At 50.9% G+C, this 23,320-nt stretch overlaps 1 protein-coding gene across 1 annotated transcript in view; it reads left to right on the plus strand.

The window, feature by feature from the left end:
• Positions 1–23,320, plus strand: part of EVPL (envoplakin) — a 41,218-nt gene continuing 17,898 nt past the window's right edge. Inside the window, exons 1-11 of the mRNA XM_044983184.1 lie at positions 1–217; positions 9,069–9,168; positions 9,555–9,709; positions 11,483–11,606; positions 12,670–12,795; positions 13,881–13,919; positions 14,743–14,904; positions 15,303–15,410; positions 17,958–18,053; positions 21,611–21,736; positions 23,174–23,320. Coding sequence (XP_044839119.1) covers positions 159–217; positions 9,069–9,168; positions 9,555–9,709; positions 11,483–11,606; positions 12,670–12,795; positions 13,881–13,919; positions 14,743–14,904; positions 15,303–15,410; positions 17,958–18,053; positions 21,611–21,736; positions 23,174–23,320 — 1,242 coding nt within the window. The 5' untranslated portion in view covers positions 1–158. The remainder of the gene's footprint in view (positions 218–9,068; positions 9,169–9,554; positions 9,710–11,482; positions 11,607–12,669; positions 12,796–13,880; positions 13,920–14,742; positions 14,905–15,302; positions 15,411–17,957; positions 18,054–21,610; positions 21,737–23,173) is intronic.

Consider the following 23,320-nt stretch of genomic DNA (forward strand, 5'->3'; position numbering starts at 1 on the left):
CCGGTTGCTTGGGGAGGAGCCACCCAGAAACTGCTCTTTTAACCCGCATCAGACCTTCCCAGCTGGAGCCTGTCATTCCATCTCGGCAGACTAGAGCAGAGAGGCTGTGCCCTGAAAAGCTTTGTGGACGCTAGGAAGGGAACCAAATTCCTGCCAAGATGTTCAAGGGAGTGGGCAAGGGCTCCCCAAGTAAACCGCCTCCAATCAAGCAAACCAAGTAAGTGCGACTCCGGGATCCTCTCTGAGCTTGGATGGGGTGAGAGCACGGATGGGAGAAAAGGTGTCCAGGGAAGAGGTGGTCTCTGAATAAACGAGGATGTGCAGAATAGCGCAGAGCAGAGGGAAGATCTTCCTGCTGAGACCTGAACTACCAAGGTTCTCTTTGGGAATTGCCCAGAGACTTAGCCAAAATCTCCCCTCCCTCCATCGGCTGTGCACTGATTGTCTCCCTGGCACTCCACCCCAGAGGTAGCTGTGTGGTTTGTCTGAACACCATCTAGTTTGTGAAGCTCTAGATACATGTGAGATATTGCAGTGATTAGCCACCTGGAAGGGGGAGGCATGACCTTAATTCAGGTAAGCAGATGGAAGGCTGTAGTGCAAGAGGCAGCACCTGGACATGGCTGTTGCCTGTTTCCAAGGGATGTTCTCAGGCAGATGAACTTCAGCTTATCAAGGTTTAGCTGGCCTGATAATAACTCAGTGTAGCATTTTCAGTGTCTCCAGACTGTATATCCCAATTGGTAGGTGGCGGGTGCTGGGGTGATGCTGCCTTACGAGCTGAGATGGAGCTAGAAGAGAAGGTTAAAACCTTCAGGAAAGGAACCCAAACCAAAGGGTCCAGCAGGCACTAAGCTCAGCATTCCCCTGCTCTTGGCTGAATGAAACAGGAGGTGGCTGAGCAGGGCTGGGCTGTAAATTGTGGGTATAATCCATCCTGGCTAAAGGCATGTAATAGGGTGGCAGAGGTTGCTTCTTTGCAGACCACGCATGGATTAAGTCCTGGGGGCTGTAAGAGGCTCAGTTTCACTCTGAAGAGTAGGTCTATCAGTGTGCTCTGAGGGCTGAGACGGAGAGGCAAAGAAACGTCCCTCCGGGGTCTTTAAGCTGGAAGCCAGAGGGCTCCTGCTAGGGACAGGCTTCCCTGGGCATCCTTGATAGGGAGGCCTTGTGAAGAGAGCTGTTTCCCCTACTCATATGGCAGACCCCACCTCAGGGTTATTTACCAGTCTCCTCCCTCTCTGTCACGTTTTCTCAGAATCCTATTTCGGATGCTGGGATTCGTTTTAAACGCTGCTCCCAGCTTGGCCATAGGGGAGGAAGCACAAAGCAGGGCGATTTGTAGATCTACAGAAGCATAAATAATACAGGGCTGCACACGTTAGCTCAGCCACAATTTGCCCGAGAAGGGGCCTGACCCGAAAAACTGATCTGCAGGGTGGGGGCACTGAGAGCCAGGGTTAGTGGGTTGTCCCATCTACATGCCCATAACTACAGTGTTTAAAGCAGTTGTTAAATTTGGTTGTACCCTGAGTCCGCTGGCCAGTGTGTATGGGCCCCAAATCTCCTCTAACCACGTTAAAGAAACAGGCACTTAACTAAATCCTACATTTGCAAATGTGCTGTCTCACATTAGCCCCCTGCTCCATCGCTCGGCACCTACCGCAACAGCCCGAGGGCTTGGCTACACTGGCACTTTACAGCGCTGCAACTTTCTTGCTCAGGGGTGTGAGAAAACACCCCCCTGAATGCAGCAAGTTACAGTGCTGCAAAGTGCCAGTGTAGCCAGTGCACCAGTGCTGGGAGCTACGCCCCTCGTGGAGGTGGGGGGGTTTTGAGCACTGAGAGAGCCTCTCCCAGCGCTCTGCCGTGACCACGCAAGCCATGTTAAAGCGCTGCCGCAGCAGGGCTTTAATGGTACCAGTGTAGACTGGCCCCGAGTCTCTGAGGGGCCAAGCGCCCACAGCTAATAGTGAAGACAATGGAGGCTGCAGCCCCTCTGTAGCTCAGGTTACTTTAGGGCCAAGCTCTGCAGTAAGATCCCTACCTCGAGGCCTCCAGCTTGTGTATGTTAGCCTAAATTTCTACAGTCTTTTTTTCCCACCCTGATTGTGAAGCAATTTGGCCTTGGCCTTGTCAGCCAGACCAGGCTGAATTGAAACCTCTGAAATGTGATTCCAAAGACCTGTCAGCTGGTCACGTCTGCTGTTAAAGCTTTTGCAGACCTATTTTAATGTCTCAGTGTGAGATTGCTCCTGTATTCCCTGGTAAGAAACTCTGGGCCAAACGGGGCCCAGCTGCAACTCCGCTGAGGTAACAAGTCACGCCAAGGACTTTGCCCTGCCTCCTGTACGGAGTGGGGTGGCGGGGCATGCAGCCATTCTCAGGACAGTCTCTCTCCTGCTCAGAAGATCAAGCCAGGCTGCTCAGGGGTTTATTTAAGGGCACCAGCCTATTGATAAATAATAACGCCTGGCACCTCCAAAGTGTTTTACAAACGTTAACTAATCCAGCCTCAGCCTGGGGGGTTGGTCGGTATCATCCCTCTGTCTGAGATGAAGAAACTAAGGGAGAGAGGTCAAATTGCTTGTCCTATGTCCTGGTGAGAGTTAAGTGGCTCCTGGTTCCCAACCCTGTGCTTAGACCACTCAGAGCACCCAGGGGAGGCCTGATGCTGCTGTATATGCGACCAACCACATTCAAACACAGAAGGAGGTAGAATTGAATCTGGTCTGGTAGAGCTTGCTGCCACGGGTGTGGGGAATTGGTAGGTTTTTCAGGTGTCTGCCAACATATCCTGGGTGTTAACAGACTGATTTCCTGGGTATCCTGTTCCTACCCGCTCTCTGGATTAGCCACATTTGAACAAGAAGAATGGTATGGTATGAAGGGTTTGCAGGACTGGGCTATCAATTGTAGCAGGATGCAGCAGGCAGAGGCCCATGCAGTGTGCAGGAGAATTAGATGGATGAGAGGCTCCTATTCATACTGAGATGTTAAGCACTGAGCAGGTTTGGGAGCTCTCCAGCATCCATCCCTTCCTGTGATCCCGATGCAGAATGAAGCAGATTAGCAGAAGCTTTCACTTGGGACTACAAGGAAAATGGTTCATTGTTAGGGGGAATTAATAGGGGAATTTGGGGGAGGGAAATAGGAATGGTGCTTGTAGCCCTATTAAAGTGCAGCAGAACAGATTAAAGTAAGAGCGGGGAATTGATCATGTTTGTGCTAGAAAGAAAAAGACTCTATCCCATCAGGCCAACTGGCCTCCTTAGCAGAAGGGATGTGTTCTAGGGAATAAACCAAAGAATAATTAGAATAGTGATTGATCCCTTGAAAGCATTAGGCCTTGCCATGCCATGTGAGGGGGGAATATTAGTATCTCCTCTCACTGATCCGGAAATAAATCTCTGCCAAATTCTGCCAATAGGAACACTGGTGCATCCCTATTGCAGTCAACATGGTTGCACCTGAGTAAATTAGGTTAGAATCCAACCACATGAGATTATATGACTTGTCCAGGACTACACTCTTAGTTCCTGCCTCCTAATATCCTGCTCCATTCGTTAGTCCAAGTCGTATCTCTCCAGGCTCCCAGTCCATGCCTTAGCTCTTCAACATGAGGACCCTCGCTTCCAGGCTTCCCTCCACCTGGATCATAAATGCTCGGCTCTATATGGGGATGGCAAGACTGCCCCCAGGATTGTTGATCCTCCAGGCTTCATCTGTAGTCAGAAGATATTGACAAAATGGAAGCAGGGGAGAAGAGAGCAAGCGGACCTGTCAGAGGGGCTGGAGAGACTGACTTCTGGGGAAATGCTGAGTTATGCCACGAGTGTATAGCAGTATAATGCAGGAGTGTATAGCAGTGTAACACCCAGGGATCTGAAAGGGGCAATCACCACAGGTGGAGCGGAATCGGCATTGCCTTTCTGTAAGATGTAACAGTTAGTAGAACGGTCTCTCAAGGGAAGGGCTGCATAGCAGAGGCTTATCTGCCCTGATGTCAGGCCTATCCGCTGCTTCAGTGTCCCTTTCTTGGGGTCCCCGACGATGGCTCATATCCTACAAGTACAGGGTTCTGTGCTGTTAAAATAACAGGCCAGTGTCAACCCAGACTCTACAGTTCATGCAGCCCCTTGTTGGACTCAATAGTTCCTTTCCAAAAGCCAGGTCCTGGTATTGCCTAAAGCTTCTTCCCCTTAAGACATCTGTCTGCCCCTGCTTCTCATGGCAGGTGACTCCTGCCTAGGGTGACCAGATGTCCCGATTTTATAGGGACAGTCCTGATTTTTTGGTCTTTTTCTTTCATAGGCTCCTATTACCCAGGGCCAGTGCAACCATTTAGGTGACCTAGGTGGTTGCCTAGGGTGCTAGGATTTGGGGGGCGGCATTTTCTTCAGCCGCCCCGGACGCCGCCGGGCAGGGGAACGCGGGGAGGGCTGCCTGCAGCAAGTAAGGGGGGCGGGGGGGCAGCACGCAGGGGAACTCCCCACCCCAGCTCACCCCTGCCCCGCCTCCTCCCCAAGCACGCCGTGGCTGCTTCACTTCTCCTGCCTCCCAGGCTTGCAGCGCCAATCAGCTTAGGCGCCGCAAGCCTGGGAGGCGGGAGAAGTGAAGCAGCAATGGCATGCTCGGGGTGGAGGTGGAGCAGGGTTGAGCTGGGGTGCCTCAGGGTGGGGAGCTGCCGGGGGGGGTGCCTCAGGGCGGGGGGTCAGGGATGGGGGAGGGCGCAAGGTGGAAGTTTTGCCTAGGGCACAAAACGTCCTTGCACCGGCCCTGCTATTACCCCCCACCCCCGTCCTGATTTTTCACACTTGCTGTCTGGTCACCCTACTCCTGCCAGCCCTATCTCTCTGGCTTTGGGACATTAAACTGAAGACTGTACAAAGCCCTCTCACGTACACTGTAGGGAACAGTTCTGCTATATGGGGGTGGGGGGCAGTTGGACTAGACGAATGGCTGGGTCTCTAATTTCCATTATTCTGGCTTGGAGGTCCCCCCCAAGGAAGGATGGCTTTTGGATTTCTCCTCTCCTGTTTTCCTGAATGCACACAAGGAGATAATACTCCATGAGAATAAAATATCCCAGTGATTTGACCAGCCCTCACAGTCCATGAGCAAATTCTAGCTTCTAATGAAAGGTAAACTTCAGATCTGGATGGGAACTTCTCCCTCATTTAGGGGTAGGGAGGTGGCATTCAGGCATATGGTGTTGGTTTGGCCCATTGTATCGAGACAAGGGTCAGTGCAAATTCTGGATCCAAATCCAGACTCTCCCAAAGCTCAAGGCTGTTCAGCTGTGGAGCTTAGCCCAGGCCCATCTCGAGGGCTATTATTCAGAAGGACAGGGGTGACTTTCCCCTGCCCAGATCAGCTGGCTCAGAAATGCAAAAGCGGAACTTGGAACAAGTGAATTCATTCACTGCGCTGTCTCGGCATGCAGCAAGGCAAGTGAGTCAGCGTCCCCTCCCTGAGCAGAGATCCAGGGCAGGAATCCTGGGTGGTGCTCAAGTGTTTGCTCTCGGAGCTCCTCCTCATTCCAGAGAAGGGGAGCTGCCAGGGGTGTCAGTGAAGAGTGAGGATCTTGTGTAATGGACTGAAAAATGAAAAAACAGCCTGGTAGGTACATGCACTGACTAAGCAGGAAACAGGGACAGACTCCTGGAGGGTTGCTCCTCTAAAGTCCCTCTCAGCCCCTACTGTCTAGCCAGGTGCACAGGACAGGCCCACGGCTGCACCTTCCACAATTTATTCCAGGGTTCTGCAATTTATCCCGCTAATCTTACTACCACAGACACGCTGTGCATGTATTCTCTGTGTGCGTGTGTGTCTCACATGTTGGTGAGATCCACGTGACAAAGTGCACTTCCCACCTGGGAAGCGGGGCTGATCTACACAGAGAATAACACCACTTTACAGCATTCCAAGAGCTGTGCACACGCTGGTCTCCACAATCCTCCGGTAAGCCAGCCCAGGTTCATTTTCCCACTCTTACAGAAGGAGAAACTGAGGCACGGAGGTGCCGTGATTCTTGCCCAAAACCACTGAGGGAATCAGGAGCTGCTGATTCTCAGGCCGATGCTGCAAACTGCAGCCTATGCCACACTCTTGAGAAATAAAAAGAAGGGGTGAAGCAAACAGATTGAGTGAGAAATGAGAAAGCCGGTGTGAATTGAGCATGAGCTAGAAAGGCATCTCAGAGTGGCCACATAGCTGTAGCTCTGTGGAGCACTTAAATGAAAGTGTGGGGCCCCTCCCAGGCAGGCAGCTTTCTTCTTCTAATCCTGTATTCATTGATTTATAGTTTCAGTAATGACGGGCGTGTCTGAGCATATGGATGAGTGTGTGCCTCTGGCTCATTGTGTGAGTGTGTATCTATCGCTGTATGTGTGTAGGTGTCTAATGCATGTTAGTGCATGTGCTCTCAGACAGATCCACATCTCTGACTGCTGCAATGTATATTTCTGTGTATTGGCGTGGGTGCACGTCTGAATGAATCTAGTTAGCTGGAAGTAAGTTTTTATTATGTTTTTGTGTCACCTTTGGGCCGAATGCAGCTCTGGTGTAAGCAGGTACAACTCCCATGAAAGAATCATAGAATATCAGGGTTGGAAGGGACCTCAGGAGGTATCTAGTCCAACCCCCTGCTCAAAGCAAGACCGATCCCCAACTAAATCATCCCAGCCAGGGCTTTGTCAAACCTGACCTTAAAAACTTCTGAAAGGAAGGAGATTCCACCACCTCCCTAGGTAACCCATTCCAGTGCTTTACTATCCTCCCAGTGAAAAAGTTTTTCCTAATATCCAACCTAAACCTCCTGCACTGCAACTTGAGACCATTACTCCTTGTTCTGTCATCTTCTACCACTGAGAACAGCCCAGCTCCATCCTCTTTGGAACTCCCCTTCAGGTAGTTGAAAGCAGCTATCAAATCCCCCCTCATTCTTCTCTTCTGCAGACTAAACAATCCCTGTTCCCTCAGCCTCTGCTCATGTGCTCCAGCCCCCTAATCATTTTTGTTTCCCTCCACTGGACTCTTTCCAATTTTTCCACATCCTTCTTGTAGTGTGGGGCCCAAAACCAGACACAATACTCCAGATGAGGCCTCACCAATGTCGAATAGAGAGGAATGATCACATCCCTCGATCTGCTGGCAATGCCTCTACTTATACAGCCCAAAATGCCATTAGCCTTCTTGGCAACAAGGGCACACTGTTGACTCATATCCAGCTTCTCACCCACTGTAACCCCTAGGTCCTTTTCTGCAGAACTGCTGCCTAGCCATTTGGTCCCTAGTCTGTAGCAGTGCATGGGATTCTTCCGTCCTAAGTGTGGGACTCTGCACTTGTCCTTATTGCACCTCATCAGATTTATTTTGGCCCAATCCTCTAATTTGTCTAGGTCCCTCTGTATCCTATCCCTACCCTCCAGCATATCTACCACTCCTCCCAGTTTAGGGTCAGCTGCAAACTTGCTAAGGGTGCAGTCCACACCATCCTCCAGATCATTAATGAAGATATTGAACAAGACCGGCCCCAGGACCGAACCTTGGGGCATCCGCTTGATACCGGCTGCCAACTAGACAAGTTCTTGGTCCAGATTCATTGGTGAGGTGTATTACATGTTGGGTGTAACTTAGCCAGTAAACAGCTGTAACTAGCCAAGAAATGTAACGTACACCTATAGGGCCGAACTTCCCCATGATACTCGTGTGTGTGTGTCTCTGCACCCCCACCCCTATACAAGGCTTTATGCAGATTGAACCATCCCCAGCCCTTAAGAAGCAGCCCCCTAATTTGACTTGCGCAGTCCTCTTAGTTGTTTTTCCAACTACACCAAACATTCCATTTCTTCGAGTGAAAGTTACGTTAGTTTTCAGTGCCCACTGAGTGCCAGATCACTGCTGCTTATGGTTCTGGAGTCCTATTTTCTGACCATAAGCTGACATATAATTGACATCACCGTTCACATCACTGCCAATTTTGGCCCCGTGTGTGTACAACTAGCACATAAGTGCACAAAGATGCAGGTCTGTCTCTGAACAAAGCTTGTTTGTATGTCTGACACGTGACTCTTGTATGTCTCAGTAAGTGCACATCTGTGTATTCACGGTGCAGCTCTCTGCCTGTCAGTGGCACCGTCTCTACCCTGGAGGTGAAGCAGGTGTTCACCTAGGGCAGAAACTATCAGAAGCAGCAAAATATTCAGGAACTGTGGATAACTGCAGGGCTGGGCGGGACAGGCATTTATTGGCTTGCCAAGGGCGGCAGAGCCCACGCTGCCGGGATGGGTACATTACAGTACCAGGTGAGGGTGCTGAATAATGCAAAGGCAACAATGCCTGAGTGCATTCCCAGGGTTTTCACATTAAATGTTATGGGATAGGGAACGTGAAAGTAATAAATGGAAATCGGATGGCAGTGAAATCTGCTTATCGTGCGCGACAATCTGAAGGAAGCCCAGCAGGGAGGTCTGGCTATAGACACAAGGGACCAGGTTCACTACAGCATGACTCCAGTTATACACCGGTGGAACTGCACTGGAAACAGCTGGGTTCCATCAGCTGGAGTGATGCAGTGGCAAATGGTGCGCAAGGATCCAAAAGGTGGCATTACCACAGCTGGTGATGTGACATGTGCAGGAGATTGCAACTGCCCTAGCAAGAATCCCAGGAAATGGCAGGGGCCTTACTTGTCCCAGCAAAGTGAATTTATGGCATTGTTAACTCTCCGACTCTGAGAGTCTGAATCTCACCGCACCAAGAGCTGCTGTAAAACACACCAGCAGCACTTTGTGTGCAAAAAGCACTCAAAAGAGACCGCGGAGGAGGAAAATGGAACAAGACGGTTCATGCGCAGTGTTGAACTAAACCTGGGACTGCATGGACCGCTCCCCTTTGCTGCCTTGTAGACCCCAGTTTCCTGGCGCCTGCGAGAACTAGATGGTAACGGGCCTGATGAACCAACATCTGTGTGGCTGTTTACAAGGGCTCCAGGTAGTGAGTGAGACCCACCTCTGCGAGGGTGGTTTGCTTTTATCCATCTGCTTGTTTCTACTTCCCTTCAGGTCCTCGACCAATGAGCTGGCCGTGCTCGTCTCCCGCATGCAGAAGAATGCCGACCAGGTGGAAAAGGACATTCTGGAAACACAGTCCAAGCTCAAGCAGGTAACTGCTGGGCAAAGAGCAGGGGGTGGCAACGTGGGCGTGAGACAAAGGTGCTGGTGGGGAAGTAAGGACATCAGCTTTGGCCATGTGTAGCGAGCCAGCGAGATGCCACAAAGTGCAGTACCAATGACAGCTGTGCGGGTGCTTGCATTATGCATCAGTCATGGCATCTAGGCAATGCCTTCATGGATGACTTGAGCCTGGATCACTTGCAGATAAAAGAGGGACCTAGGTGATAGGGGAGACTCACTAGGTGAGCCTGTGAAAACCAGGTGTTCGGAAAGATTACACCTTATATCAATGTTCTGACCTAGATCTCTTGATTGCAAACTAATCCTGGGATCTGGCCTGTGGGGGGCTTTGTGGCTGTTCTCTTTGGATGACAGGACATAAGTAACTACCAGAAGAACAAGGCTTTCGAGTTCCAGCAGGAGAACGCGAAAAACCTGAAGGAAGCCGAGACCCTGCTGAAGGATCTCTTCCTGGATGTGGATAAAGCAAAGAGGCTGAAGCATCCCCAAGCCACTGAAATAGAAAAAGAGTGAGTGGAGAATGCATGTCTCACGCTGATCTCCTCAGGCTGGGCACAAGGCTGGGATGACCGGGAGTCTGAAGTATTCTTAATTGAGTGACTTAGTGAGCTGAGCAAAGCAGTCAGGGTCCAGTCCTACCTCTGACAATTATTAAGATTTATTATTTCTATTGCAGTAGCACCTGGGAACTCCAGTCACTGACCTGGATCCCACTGTGCTAGGCACTGTACAAACTCAGAACCAAAAGACAATCCCTGCCCCAAAGCCCTTATGTGACTCTGGTCACTTACCTTCTCTGCCTCAGTTTCCCCATTGATAAACTGTGAATAATACCTCCCCACCCCCAGAGGGGTTTTGCAAGGACTGAATAGTAAATGTTTATAAAGGTCTTTTGAACATGGAAAGTTTTGTATAAGCTCCAAGCATTGTTGCTGTCTCATACGGTACCTGAAGGTTCTTGTTGTTCTCCACTCTCTAATGCAACAGGCTTCGGTTAAACATTGGTGGAACAAAACATAAAATATCATGGGGCACGTTCCCAAAAGTGCCACCTGATATCCACACCTATGTTATGTGTGCAGGGCCATAGGTATTTAGACATCCCAATCCCCCTGTGTGCGCACAAACGGGCCATGTGCACACACTGCTACTGCAGTAATTGCATATGCAAATGTGAGTGTATGTGAACAAATAGCATCTAAAAGGGAACATTTCTGAGCCTCCAGTATCCAGGCATACGGCAAACCAGCTACAAAGCTGAAAAATCACCACCTGGCATACAATATTGTGTTAGTATTAATACCTCATAGCACTGTTCATTCATAGATCTCAAAGCACTTTGCGAAGGATCATTATCCCCATTTTACAAGGGAAGGCACAAGGAGGCAACGTGACTGCCAAAAGTTACTCTGAAAAGTCAGTGGCAGAGCCAGGAATAGAAACCAGGTCTCCTGAGTTCCAGACCAGTGCACTGGCCACTAAGGCTATGTCTACACTGACTATCTTACAGTTGTGCCGCTACAGCAGTGCCGCGGTAAGGTACGCAGTGTAGCCGCTCTCTTTCGGCGGGATCAAGCTCTCTTACTGACAAAATAAAACCACCCCCAATGAGGGGCAGTGACTTTGGTGGTGGTAAGAGTGTCTCCCACTGACAAAGCGCTGTCCGGACCGACGAAGTGCAGCGTAGACATAGCTACCCTGCTTCCCAAAACAAAGCAATACAGCCAGTGGGAGGGCTGTTTCCCTACCACAGCACAGAGCTGAGCCCTGGAAAAGAGCACCGTGGGTTAAAGCTATATCGTATAGCAGCAAAACAGCCTGAAGCACCATCGCTTATGTGAGCAATAATTTGTATTGCTTTCCTCTCCCCGTCGCCCTCTCCCCCTCTCTAGAATGAAAATCTGAAAGGAAAAATACTCTTTACTCCTTACATTTCGGAGTGATTTACCGTAATGTTCCTTCTCGAGAGGGAATAAAGTGCCCCTACTGAGCTCTGTGCAAGCATCAATGCCTGTGCTCCACTCCCATGCTCGCCCTCGGGCTGAGCTCAGGAGAGAAACCCCCCAGCCAGAGAGTATCTCGGCATGTGCCACGCACCACAAGGATAGTTGGTGGGTCAAGAGGGGGAAGCAGAACATGCTGGGTTCTCTGGGGGAAATCCTGGCTCCACAAAACTCCCTTTGACTTCCATGGGGCCAGGATTTTCCCCTGCACTCTGTTGTAGTCACCACAGAGAATTGGCAATGAGATGTGCCTCTCTTTCCTCCCTCCCTCCCATACAGCATCAAGCAGCTCCATGACCGTGTGACACACCAATGTGCTGAATATCGAGATCTCTATGAAAAATGTAACATTCCTGAAGGGGGCTCCAAGCTGGACTGGGCCAAAATTCTAGACCAGAAGCAGGTAAAAGCAGCAGTTCCGGCTGCTTTTTGCGGCAGAAGCATGCTCGGGGAACGGCGCTGCCAGCACTCGTATATCAGCAAGCAAAACAAGGCCATTAACGTGGCTGAGATGCTATACACACCACTGCCCTCTCCCTTCAGATTAGCCACAGCTGTCGAGTCTGACTCCCTCCGGGGGTGGGGAATGGTACTGGTGGTTTTTTCTAACATCCCATGTGATGGGAGATACTCTTCCATTCTGATGAGTATTCACTGGTGATTTACCGTGCTCATCCTGTCAGTGGGGTGAGCAGGCCGCCTCTATAACTAGCATGTGTGTGATGCCCTCGGTGCATATTGTGACCTTTGCTAGATTGTGACGCCTGGGTGTGTGGAGCTCCCGTGCTGGAGATCACTTAGACTAATTTGCAAATGTCCTAGTAGCAGATGGCACTCGCCTTTCATCACCCCCAAGCCCTGTTTGTAGGGTGCAGCACAACCATATCAGTTCAGGTTCATAGCCCGCTGGGTATGTCTACACTGCAATCAGACACCCGCGGCTGGCTCGTGCCAGCTGACTTGGGCTAAGGGGTTTGGGCGAAGGGGCTGTTTAGCTGCGGTGTAGACACTGGGGTCCGGGCTCCAGCCCGAGCTCGGGGACCCTCCCACCTCGCAGGCTCCAGCCTGAGCCAGAGCTACGCTGCAGTGGAACAGCCCCTTAGCCCAAGCCCCGCGAGCCAGAGCCAGCTGGCACAGGCCAGCTGTGGGTTTTTAACTGCTGTGTTGACCCACCCACTGTTGGGCAATGGGGCAGAATATCTTCTCTTTGCCCTCTGTGCATGTGGACAAAGAGCTGAAAGGGATAAAAGGAACCAAACCTGCTTAGAAATTGGCCCTATGTTCTCCTCCCATTTGAAGGGAGGAGTGAGGGTACTGGCCAGTTTCCTCTTCCCAACACCACGCTGCAGTGGAAAGTTCCCAACGGAACCTTTTGCAGTAGCCTCTGGCGGTAGGAAATTGGGACGGGGTGTGGTCTGTCCCCTAGAGGAAAACACATGCTCACCACACAGCTCATTTGCATGTAGAAGCAAGTCAGCGCGGGACCATATGGCCCCACCGTGCCAGAGCTGGAGAAGCAAATAGCAGAGCACAACATCCTCCAGAAAGAGATAGAAGCCTACGGCCTCCAGATCAAGAACCTCCACAGCCCGGTAAGGTACCTTCTCTCCATCTCTTCCCCCATCTCCACTCATGACCCTGGGAGCCCTACGCCCAGTCCTGGTGGGAATCCCAGGGGTCCGCCGTCTCCATTGTCATTGTTGGCTCCATTCTGTACCGTGCTAACACGGCTTCATTCTTGCACTCATGGCCGCGCACAGGGCTACTGATCACGTCTTTACTGCACAAGTTAGTATATGGCACTGACTACTCTCCCACAGTCCTGCTGGGCCCAGTGCAAAACCTGGGGTGGATTCTTTGGGGCCAGGTCTGGTTCAAAATCGTTGCCTGGAACCTGGAGTGGGTCTCACTAAAATATTGCACCAGAATATTTGAATTGTCAAGTAGCCACCATGTGTTGAATATTTTTTGAAGCTTTTTTTTATTGTTGGCCGTCAGAAGTTCAAGCCTCTCTCCAGTCAACGTTTTGGCCTTTGTTGTCTCTTCTGAGCCCATGAATAGGCACCCCTGGTTGAGAGAGAACACCTCTCCATTACCGGAGATTCCTGTGGAAGCAATGGGTCCTGGTAACTGTGTGCAGTATAATTTGTGAGAGACGGGTGCGGTCTGTTGTTTTGAACACAGGCCTGGGAGCCAGAAATGCCTGTCTGTGTGACTTTGGGCAAATCACTTCACGCCTCAGCTGAGCTTCCCCATTAGCGAAGTATGAATAACAGCACCCTGCTGAGACAAGGTTTAATTAAGGCCTATAAAGTGCAGTAGAAGTGCTGATGGTCAGCGTCTGCTAACCAGTAGCCAACCACTGAAGCCGATTGACCCAGACAGTGGCATGATCCATGTAGCATCTGAGTTTGCTCCATTTGTCCTGAACAGCAGATAACGCAGCCGAGACTAGGCCTGGAACAGCTCTACCAGGAGAGCTAGAAGGAGGTTTTCATTTGGTGGAGGCAGCAAGAAAGCTGCCTCGGCTGGAAGCCAGTCTGTGTACTCTGCACAATGACTCTGGGACGGTTCTTGAGCAGTTTGCAAATGCATGTGCAAACGTTTATCAAACCCGCACGTTTACTGACTGCACTGTTTTCCCTCTTCCTTTGACGGGGGCTGGATAACACCGCAGAATGCAGCGGATTTAAAGAGCCAGTACAAGGATTTGCTGGTAAGGGTCTTGCTCAGTGTGATGTGCCTTGCAAGATGTGTTGCCTTGTGTCAGCATTCGGGGAATCGGCTTGGGCTGGTTCTCTGGATATTCCAAATGGTGGGTGGGTCAGTGCCGTGTCGGTGACCCATTTCCCATGGGCAGGGAGGGAACGCAGCAGAGCCTGGGGGCAGAAGCCACTTTGTGTAGCTTCTTAACATCACAGGGCCTGATTTTCCCCTCTCTCTGGGGCAAATCAAGAGCAGCGTCATTGGATTCAGAAGCACTAGGCCAGTGCACGTGAGGAAAATCAAGCCCGTTGTCTTGTTTGTGACCCCACAATCCATTTCTCTGGAGAGGATTCAATTGCCACAAGCAGGGGATTCTGGGCATGGTTTGGGAATCTGGAGGACCAAACCCCCGGATCCAAACACCCCTAGACCCTGAGGTGTTCAAAATCTAGATCCAAATTTTGCAGCGAAAGCCTGTCTCTGATTAGGAGCCCAAATGGGGAATAAGCTAGGGGAGAGGAATTTGCAACTGTCCTCCCTAGGTAAAACCAAGGAAGGACAAACAGGGCAAATATACCCCAGGGTGGGAACATTTCTCAGCCTCCCCTGAAGCGTCAACCTGGCTTCAGATTCTGGTTTGACAAAAACATCCTGTTTGAGAAGAATGAGGGAAGAGGGAATGAAAATTACATCAGATAAGAACCGGTGAGGGGCAGCTGTTTGAAAAGGCCTCTGGGGATCTGTTAACAGATGAACAATAACCAAGGGCGGAGGGGACTGGACCCTTCTCAGTCCAGATGCTGATGCCTCCTCTCTTTGATATGAATTGGCAGAAAGCCTCCATCTGGCGAGGGCAGAGCCTGGGCAGTCTGTACAACCACCTGCAAGGCTGCACCAAGGAGCTGGGTTACCTCAAGGACCAGCAGAACAAAATCCTGAAGCAGGACTGGAGCGACCAAATGGCTGACCCGCCGGGCGTGCGCCGGGAGTACGAGGTAAATGCTCTGCATCCGGGAGACGGGGTGTCTCTATTGTTTAGCTCCTCATTTCAGGTTGGAGGAGGACTCTGTCTATTGACCTCTCCCCTCCTGGTACAGCTAGCCAGCTAATTAGCTACTAACCCAAAAGCAACATCACGTTACAGAGAACCTGGGAATGAAAATGTACTTAGGACAAACATGCCTCTGCTTCGTCTCCGCCAGCCCCATGCGTGGCTGTCTCCAGCCTCCTGCCGGCTTTTACACATCGCTTGTTCTTCTTTCCCCTGCATGCTTGTGCTTTCATATGAGCCAGGTGACCACTATTTCGCACCCTGGCTACCATTTCTCTGCCACGCTTACTCGGGCAGCCTGACTGTGACCCATGCATTTAAATCCCTTCGCTTCTCCTGCAGAACTTCAAGGCTAATGAGCTGCTTAACCAGGAGGAGTACGTGAACCAGCTCCAGGATGACGGAGACAGGATGATTGAACTGAAGCACCCAGCTGTGGAGCCCATACAGGTAGGGGACCCAGGCTGGAGCCTGCTTTCCTTCCCCGACCCTGCCATACCAAGCTGGCCTCCAGGACACTGGCTCCAAAGTCATGCACCAAGGAGCTAGGTAGTTCAGAGAGAGTCCCTTTGATACAAGCCCCACTGACGGAAGAGCTGATTTTGCAGAGTATGTTCTCCCTGCCCCAGGCAAAGGTCTGTCTACACAACAAAAGCTGTGCATGGGCTAGCCAGTCTGAGCTAGCCAGAATCCAGCTAGTGCAGCTTCAGCCTGGGTAGTAGAAACCCAGCAGTCTGGGTACATAAGAACGGCCGTACTGGGTCAGACCAAAGGTCCATCCAGCCCAGTATCCTGTCTACAGACAGTGGCCAATGCCAAGTGCCCCAGAGGGAGTGAACCTAACATGTAACGATCAAGTGATCTCTCTCCTGCCATCCATCTCCACCCTCTGACAAACAGAGGCTAGGGACACCATTCCTTACCCATCCTGGCTAATAGCCATTAATGGACTTAACCTCCATGAATTTATCCAGTTCTCTTTTAAACGCTGTTATAGTCGTAGCCTTCACAACCTCCTCAGGCAAGGAGTTCCACAGGTTGACTGTGCGCTGTGTGAAGAACTTCCTTTTATTTGTTTTAAACCTGCTGCCCATTCATTTCTTGCTAGCCTGCTCTGAAGCCCACGCTGTGCTGTCTTCACTGCTATTAGCAACAAAGAGTCCTGTGGCACCTTATAGACTAAGTTTAGTCTATAAGGTGCCACAGGACTCTTTGTTGCTTTTTACAGATCCAGACTAACTCGGCTCCCCCTCTGATACTTCCCTGCTATTGTTACTCACGCTAGCTGAACTCAGGCTGGCTCAGGGAGGCTAGCCCGTGCACCATTGTTGCTGTAGAGACAGACCCTAGATCAGATTCCTGCTTATTGTGGCCCTTTCAAGTGAGCATTTGAAGAAGGGAACTAACCTGTGTGCCAAGTGAGTGTAACTTACACCAGCTTGTCAGCTGGTGAGGATCAAATTTGCCCCCAGGGTAAGCAGGCTCAGCCCCCATTGTTTTCAGTGGGAGTTACCCTTGTTTACACATTGTCTGAATTTGATCCCTACAGGGTACCAAGTTGATTTAACTTGCCTTGAAGTCAAAGGGAGCTGCACCTGCTTACACCAGGGCTGATTTTAGCCTTGTTAGCATGAGTTAAATCATGTGAAGAGCTGCTTTATCATCTACCCCTTCTGTCTGTCACTCTACCTGCTACACACCATCTGTCTGTCTCCTCAGCATGTCAGTTACACCAGTATTGCACTCCCACTGAATAACAAATCAGTGCAAGTCACCCGTCAGTGCCACTTCCACACACACGTGCGCTCGGACCAGCTCACACCTGCTGCACCACCGTTGCTGATTTGGGGCCCCCAACATTCTCCTGGCTGCATTGGGCCCTACGTTTTCCAGCACTATGAAAGATCAAGTCCAGCAGAAAGTCAATCTGTTTAAAAGGCTAAATCGGGGATACTCAGCCCTCAGTCGTGAATGCTGTCTCAGCGGCTGCTCCCTTCCAGAGCAAGGGAAGGGACCAGACCTGTTGCACCAGTCTGGTATGGTCTGGGGGTTGGGTTTGTGTTTTATGGAGCAGGTTTTTCCTGTGGCTGTGCGACTGAGAACGCAGTCCTGGCCGACTCTGGAAGACTCTCTTTATAAAAGCTGGATCTGCTGCAGTCTAAGGGTTGAGTTTTTCAGCATAAGAGAGACAGTCTGTAAAAAACAAGTCCATCTTGAAAAGGTGAAAAAGGCCTTATTTTCTATGGTGTGGATACCAGGTAACTGAATCTGGGTTTCAGCCTCCCCCATCTGAACCCAATCAAGGCCACAAGAGAAGAGGAAGTCCTTTCCCTGCTCCATGGATCAGGGAAACAAGACTTGCTAGGCTGGTTGAAGTGGGGACACAAGGTCCTCTTGACCTCTCACTCTTCTGTTAGAGCTGCCATCTTCCCCTCATGGAAATCCCTTTTCCTCCCTCCGTGTGCATCATTCAGCACTTGCATCACAGCATCTCCTCCAGGGCTGAGAGTATTGACAGACTGTTCCAAACCAATGGGAATCTGAGCGCAATACAGACTGCTTGCATCCCCTTGGGAATCATATAAATACGATGCTCTCAGCCTTCAGCCAGTCCTGAGAGAAGCAATGCCCTCGAGCACTAGAGATCACGCTCATTTGAAGGGCTGTATTTTTTCAGAGATGACCTCAGTGCTGCAGGTACAGTTATGCACCTGCAATTAAATATGGATGCAAATCTGCACCCACAATACTGGAGTCGGAGTTGAGACCCTTTTAGAAACAGGGGCCTAAAAATGTAAGGTGAATGTTCACTGTCTCTTGCAGGATCATGCTACGGCTCTGAATGTTCTTTGCCTGCCGTCTCTCTCAGGGCTCAGCAGCAGTTGCTAGCTGCTGCTGTGATCTCTGGGACTTGAGGAGATGCAGAGAGGAAACACAAGAGTTGGGGGAGTTAGGACTAGAAGGACACATGTTAGAACTGCTTCTGTCCCACTGCAGGCTCACCAGGAAGCCTTGAGGAACGAGTGGCAGAATTTCCTCAACCTCTGCATCTGCCAGGAGAGTCAGCTGAAGAGCGTGGAGAGCTACAAGAAGGTAAAACGAGTCCAGCAGAGGGCACAACGACTTGCCACAGGGAACTTTTTGCAAGGGTGGGTGCAAAATTTGTCATCAGGTGGGGGATCATACTCCACCCCGGGGGCAAGCAGGCTCAGCCCCCATTGGCCCTGGACTCCAAGTCATGCTGTGAGTCTGCTGGACAATGGGAAAGTAGGGGGAGCCCTGGCTTCCATCTGGTTTGGGTGAAAGTTCGACATCCCACTGGAATGCGCTGCTGGGGCTACGCAGAGGTGTGAGCCACTGTGTTACCTCTCTGCCTCAGCAAGAGAGATTTGCTGGAGATCAGCTCCCTGCCACGCCAGCCTGCCTGCTTAACAGCCAACTCCTCCAACTCTCCCTGCCCAAACCTCGCCCAGCAGCACAGGCACCGACTTTCAGCTTTCCCCAGGGGTGCCTCACCCCTGCTCCGCCCTCAGGTCCCACCCCCGTTCTGCTCCACCCCCTCCTCCGAGGCCTCTCTCCCACCCCTGCTCCTCTCCTTCCCCCTCCAGCACCTGCCGCCCGCTCCTGAACAGCTGATCCGCGGCGGGGGCGGGAGGTGCTGGGGGTGGGGGAGGAGCTGATCAGCAAGACCTTCCAAACAGCTGATCAGTGGGTGGCTGGTGGGTGCTGAGCACCCACTTTTTTTTTGCCCCTCTAGGCGCTCCAGCCCCAAAGCACCCCTCGAGTCGGCGCCTATGCCTAGCAGGCAACAATCGGGGAAGTCCAGCCCCCAAGCTCATCAGGGATACTTCTCTGCAATGCACAGCCCCTATCCCTGTGCACTCACAGAAGATATTAAGTTCGCTGCTCTTTTAAAGAGTCAGCACATTACAGTTTATTAAGTTAAGTGAGGTCAATACACCCTTCCTTTCCAACACAGCACTCAACTGGTCTGCAGTAAATGTAAAACAAGTTTATTAAAGTTATACTTTAAGTGATACCAAGTCTAAGGAGCAAAGCTAGAAAGGGAACAAACAATAGGTAAAAATGTGCTTTCTAAGGCAAAGACCTAGCTTAATAACATACAGACTTTGCTCAAGGTAGTTTATTCACCAGTCTTCTTTTTCCAGTAATAGCTGGCTAGCTTTTTAGCCAGGATCCCCAGAGTCCACGGCACCTCGTCTCCTCAGGTGAAGGATAATCCAAAATCTTTTGTCTGTCCTTATAGCTCAAAGTCTGCCTTCATTTCACGACTCAAATTGATTCAGTCTGGGGGGGGGGGAATTCCATTTTGATTAACGTGTCCCCTGGTGTGTTCCAATGTGATGCTTTCGGCTGCAATTTTACAATGTAAATGTTCTCCTCCTGCAACCTTTGATAAAAAACGAATAGCCCATTGAATTTGGCCACACCTGGTTTGAGGTGTTGGCCTCTTTCCTTTGTCTTGAGAAAACCAGTTTATCTAATCCCCCCCCCCCCCGCACCTCCCCCACCCCGGACATGCCTGGTTTAAACAGCTTTTAGTCACCGCCTTAAAAGCAAAATATCAGTGAGTAGCCATAATTCCACATGCAGCATCGGCACGTACGTTTCACAATGATATTATTGACCATGTTTCAGAGTAGCAGCTGTGTTAGTCTGTATCCACAAAAAGGAGGAGGAGTACTTGTGGCACTTTAGAGACTAACAAATTTATTTGAGCATAAGCTTTCGTGGGTTTTAGCCCACTTCATCGGATGCATGTAGTGGGAAATACAATAGGAAGAGATATATACACACAGAGAACATATATATATATACACACACACATATATACACACAGAGAGAACATGAAACAATGGGTGTTACCATACACACTCCACCTCCCCCCCCACAGTTCCTTACATCTCCTTGTCAATTGCTGGAAATGGGCCATTTTCATTACCACTACAAACAGTTCTTTTTCTCTCCTGCTGGTAATAGCTCACCTTAACTGATCACTCTCTTGGAATGTGTATGGTAACACCCATTGTTTCATGTTCAGTGTGTGTGTGTATCTTCCTAATGTATTTCCCACTACATGCATCTGATGAAGTGGGCTGTAGCCCACGAAAGTTTATGCTCAAATAAATTTGTTTAGTCTCTAAGGTGCCACAAGTCCTCCTGTTCTTATTGACCATGTGTTGTTAGTTTTTAGAGATACCTCACAAGGCATATTTTGTGCAAATATCATTGCAGTGGTGTGTAGGGTGTGAATACAGAGGTGCCTAGTTACCCCGCCCACCTGTGCTCTGCTAGTATCTGCTGAAGGATCTGTACCCAGCTTAGGTTTGGCTTCAGAAAGCAGAGGAGTCTTCACTGTTGATTTAAGCTTTGTTGATGGAGCCAGGTAGTTAGGATTACAAGGAAGTGGCTGATTAGACTATTCCAAAGGTGGGTAATATGTAGGGTTGATATTTCTGTGATCAGGGAGAGGTTGATTAGAGTTAGGGTAGTAATGGACAAGTCATTAATTTGAATTGTTAACTGGAGTGGCCAGAGGGATTCCATATGTGCTGTCAGTGCCGAAGCCTGAGCATAAAGTGGCTTGACTTTGTATAAAATGTCATCATGATCTCGCAAAGATCTCGCAGTCGCTCATGATGTTCAAAAGTGGCAGTGCAGGCTCTTCAGCCATGTCACCACAATGGACAAAAACTGCCTAGCACTCAATGCTCTCAAACTCTCCATTGATTCAGGAAGGGGTGCACGCCCTGACCCGACCTGGCGCCACCTGTAAGGTCACACCAGAGATTCACGGATTTGCAGGGAACTTCATGATATGGTGCCTGGTGCAACACTATCAATCAGGGTCACTCTGGCTGGTGTAGCAGCCCTCACAGGGCCGCCCAGAGGATTCCGGGGGCCCGGGGTCTTTGGCGGCGGGGGGCCCTTCCGTTCCTGGACCCGCCGCCGAAGTGCCCCGAAGACCCACGGCGGGGACCCCCCCGCCGCCGAATTACCGCCGAAGCGGGACCCGCCGCCGAAGCGCAGCCCGGTCTTCGGCGGTAATTCGGCGGAGGGGGACCCCGATGCGGGTCTTCGGGGCACTTCGGCGGCGGGTCCCGGAACGGAAGGGCCCCCTGCCGCCGAATTACCGCTGAAGACCGGGCTGAACTCGGCGGCGGGTCCCGCTCCGTCTTCGGCAGTAATTTGCCAGCGGGGGGTCCTTCCGCTCCGGGGGGGAAGGACCCCCCCCCCCGCCGGTGAAGACCGGGAGCGGCAGAAGCTCCTGCGCCCGGCCCCGCACAAGAGTTTGCCAGGCACCCCGGAGCGAGTGGGGGACCCCGCTCCAGGGGCCCCGAAAAACTCTGGTGGGGGCCCCCATGGGGCTCGGGGCCTGGGGCAAATTGCCCCTCTTGCCCCCCCCTCTGGGCGGCCCTGAGCCCTCAGTAGATGATGCATGTTCAAGAAGGATGACGAGGTCAGCAGATCAGGGTTATTTAGCTGTCATGATTAAGTTAAATGGAGCTATGGGTTGGGCTCGGGTTTGAGAATCAACGTAAGACTTACTTAATGAGTACAGAGGTGCTGATGCCCAGCCTTCATGGTCTCCCAGCATCTTCTGACTATCCTTTGGCTTGTGTCTTCAGTTCCAGGAGGATGCTGATACTGTGAGCCAGACACTGAAGAAGCTGAACTCGGACCTGGATACAAAATACAGCAAGTTCAACAAAGACAGTCCCGGGGTGGTGTCTGATTTACTGCACCAGCTGGAGGTGAGGACTTCTGGGGGCTAATACAGCCCAGCAGCGTTTTGTGTTTCACTCGCAGACTGGACCCTCTGACACCTTTCTAGGATTACCGTCAAATGAGGATCGCCAAGTATAAATTGTGAGCAAAGCTCCCCACCCTCCAAAAAAAGGATTATCCTGGGCTGTATATTAATGAGTTAAATACCTGGGGCAATGTTCTGCCCTCAGTCACCCTCATGCAGCCCCTGAACCAAAGCCGTTAGGGTGCTAGAGAGCGCCCTGGCTGACCTATTGGGAAGCGGTCCCTGTGGAGGGGTTGTGACAGCAGGTAGTTTGTAGAGAGACTCCCTATAGGAGGAAAGCACCAGAATCCCCATCAGAGGATGAGGAAAAGGGGTGAAGGTGCCTTTAGGAGACTCTGTGCATTAACAGGAAGGGCCATGGAGGGCTCACTGAACATGCCCTGCCTGCCTTGGCTCACTCTTGTCCAGCTGGCAGTGAGCAGCTCTGTCTTCTGCTATCCCTTCCATCCCACGTGACACTGTTCAGTTGGATAAGGGTGGGGGAGGATGGGCCTGTTTCTGAACAATGGGCTGCCGTGGGGGGATGAGAGAAGCCCTCATAACTAGAGCTGATTTTTTGGACACAACTTTTTTTTTTTTTCCTCATCAGAAAATGCCAGTTTGTCAAACCTGAAACTTTTCATGAAAACACCAATTTAAATGAAATGTTCCTCGGGAAGGTTTCTCAGATCCAGGCTGGACTTTCTGCTCAGAACCAGAGAGCGAGCACAACAGCCCCTGAATAGCCAATAACCCAGTGGTCAGGGCACTCGCCCACGTTCAAGTCCTGAATAAAACAGTGCAGGGACTTGAATTCGGGACTCTCGCATACCCAGTGAGTGCCCTCGCCACCCGGCTATTTATGGGTCACTTTCCTAAGGTCTCAGGTTTCTTCCAATGCAGAATAAAAACAAATTCTGAAACCTCAAAAGTTATTGCAAAGTGGAATTCTTCTTTTCTGGCCAGCTGTTTCTAGGCTGAATGTGGCAGCCATTCTGCAACCGTTTTCAGAAGAGTAATTTCTTCAGCCCATTCCCCAAAGGGAGATTTCAGGAGGCAGGATACAATCACCCACACTGGAATTTGGCCAGGCCACCCTTGTAAGCATAGAACTGGCCTGAGCTGGAGGAGAGCAGGAAATAGAGTAGAGGAGAAAAACAAAGAAGGGAGCAAAAGAGAAATGGGTTTGGTGAATAGGTGGAAGCTCTTGTCATGTTTCTGAATCTGTTCTGGCGCAGCTCTCTCCCCACAGGCTTTCTGCTCTACAAACGAATAACCCCAAAGTACCCCCCACCTCTAGGTCCAAAACACGAGACTCTTGATGCCAGGCTGTCTCTTACCTGCATTACTCACCCACGTGCCGGCCTGGTAGGAATCTCTGCCTCTTCTCTTTATTTAGAGTGAGGAGAAGACCGTGAAACAAGCCGAAAAAAACATCGCTGAGCTGAAGAGGAAGAGCCCGGAGATCAGCCCTCTGAAACTGCGCAGAACCTGCCCCTCCCAGCCACTTGCCCTGGACACCCTCTGTGACTGGGCCTCTGGTGAC

This window comes from Mauremys mutica, chromosome 12 (genome assembly GCF_020497125.1).
Source record: "Mauremys mutica isolate MM-2020 ecotype Southern chromosome 12, ASM2049712v1, whole genome shotgun sequence".
Lineage (NCBI taxonomy): Eukaryota > Metazoa > Chordata > Testudines > Geoemydidae > Mauremys > Mauremys mutica.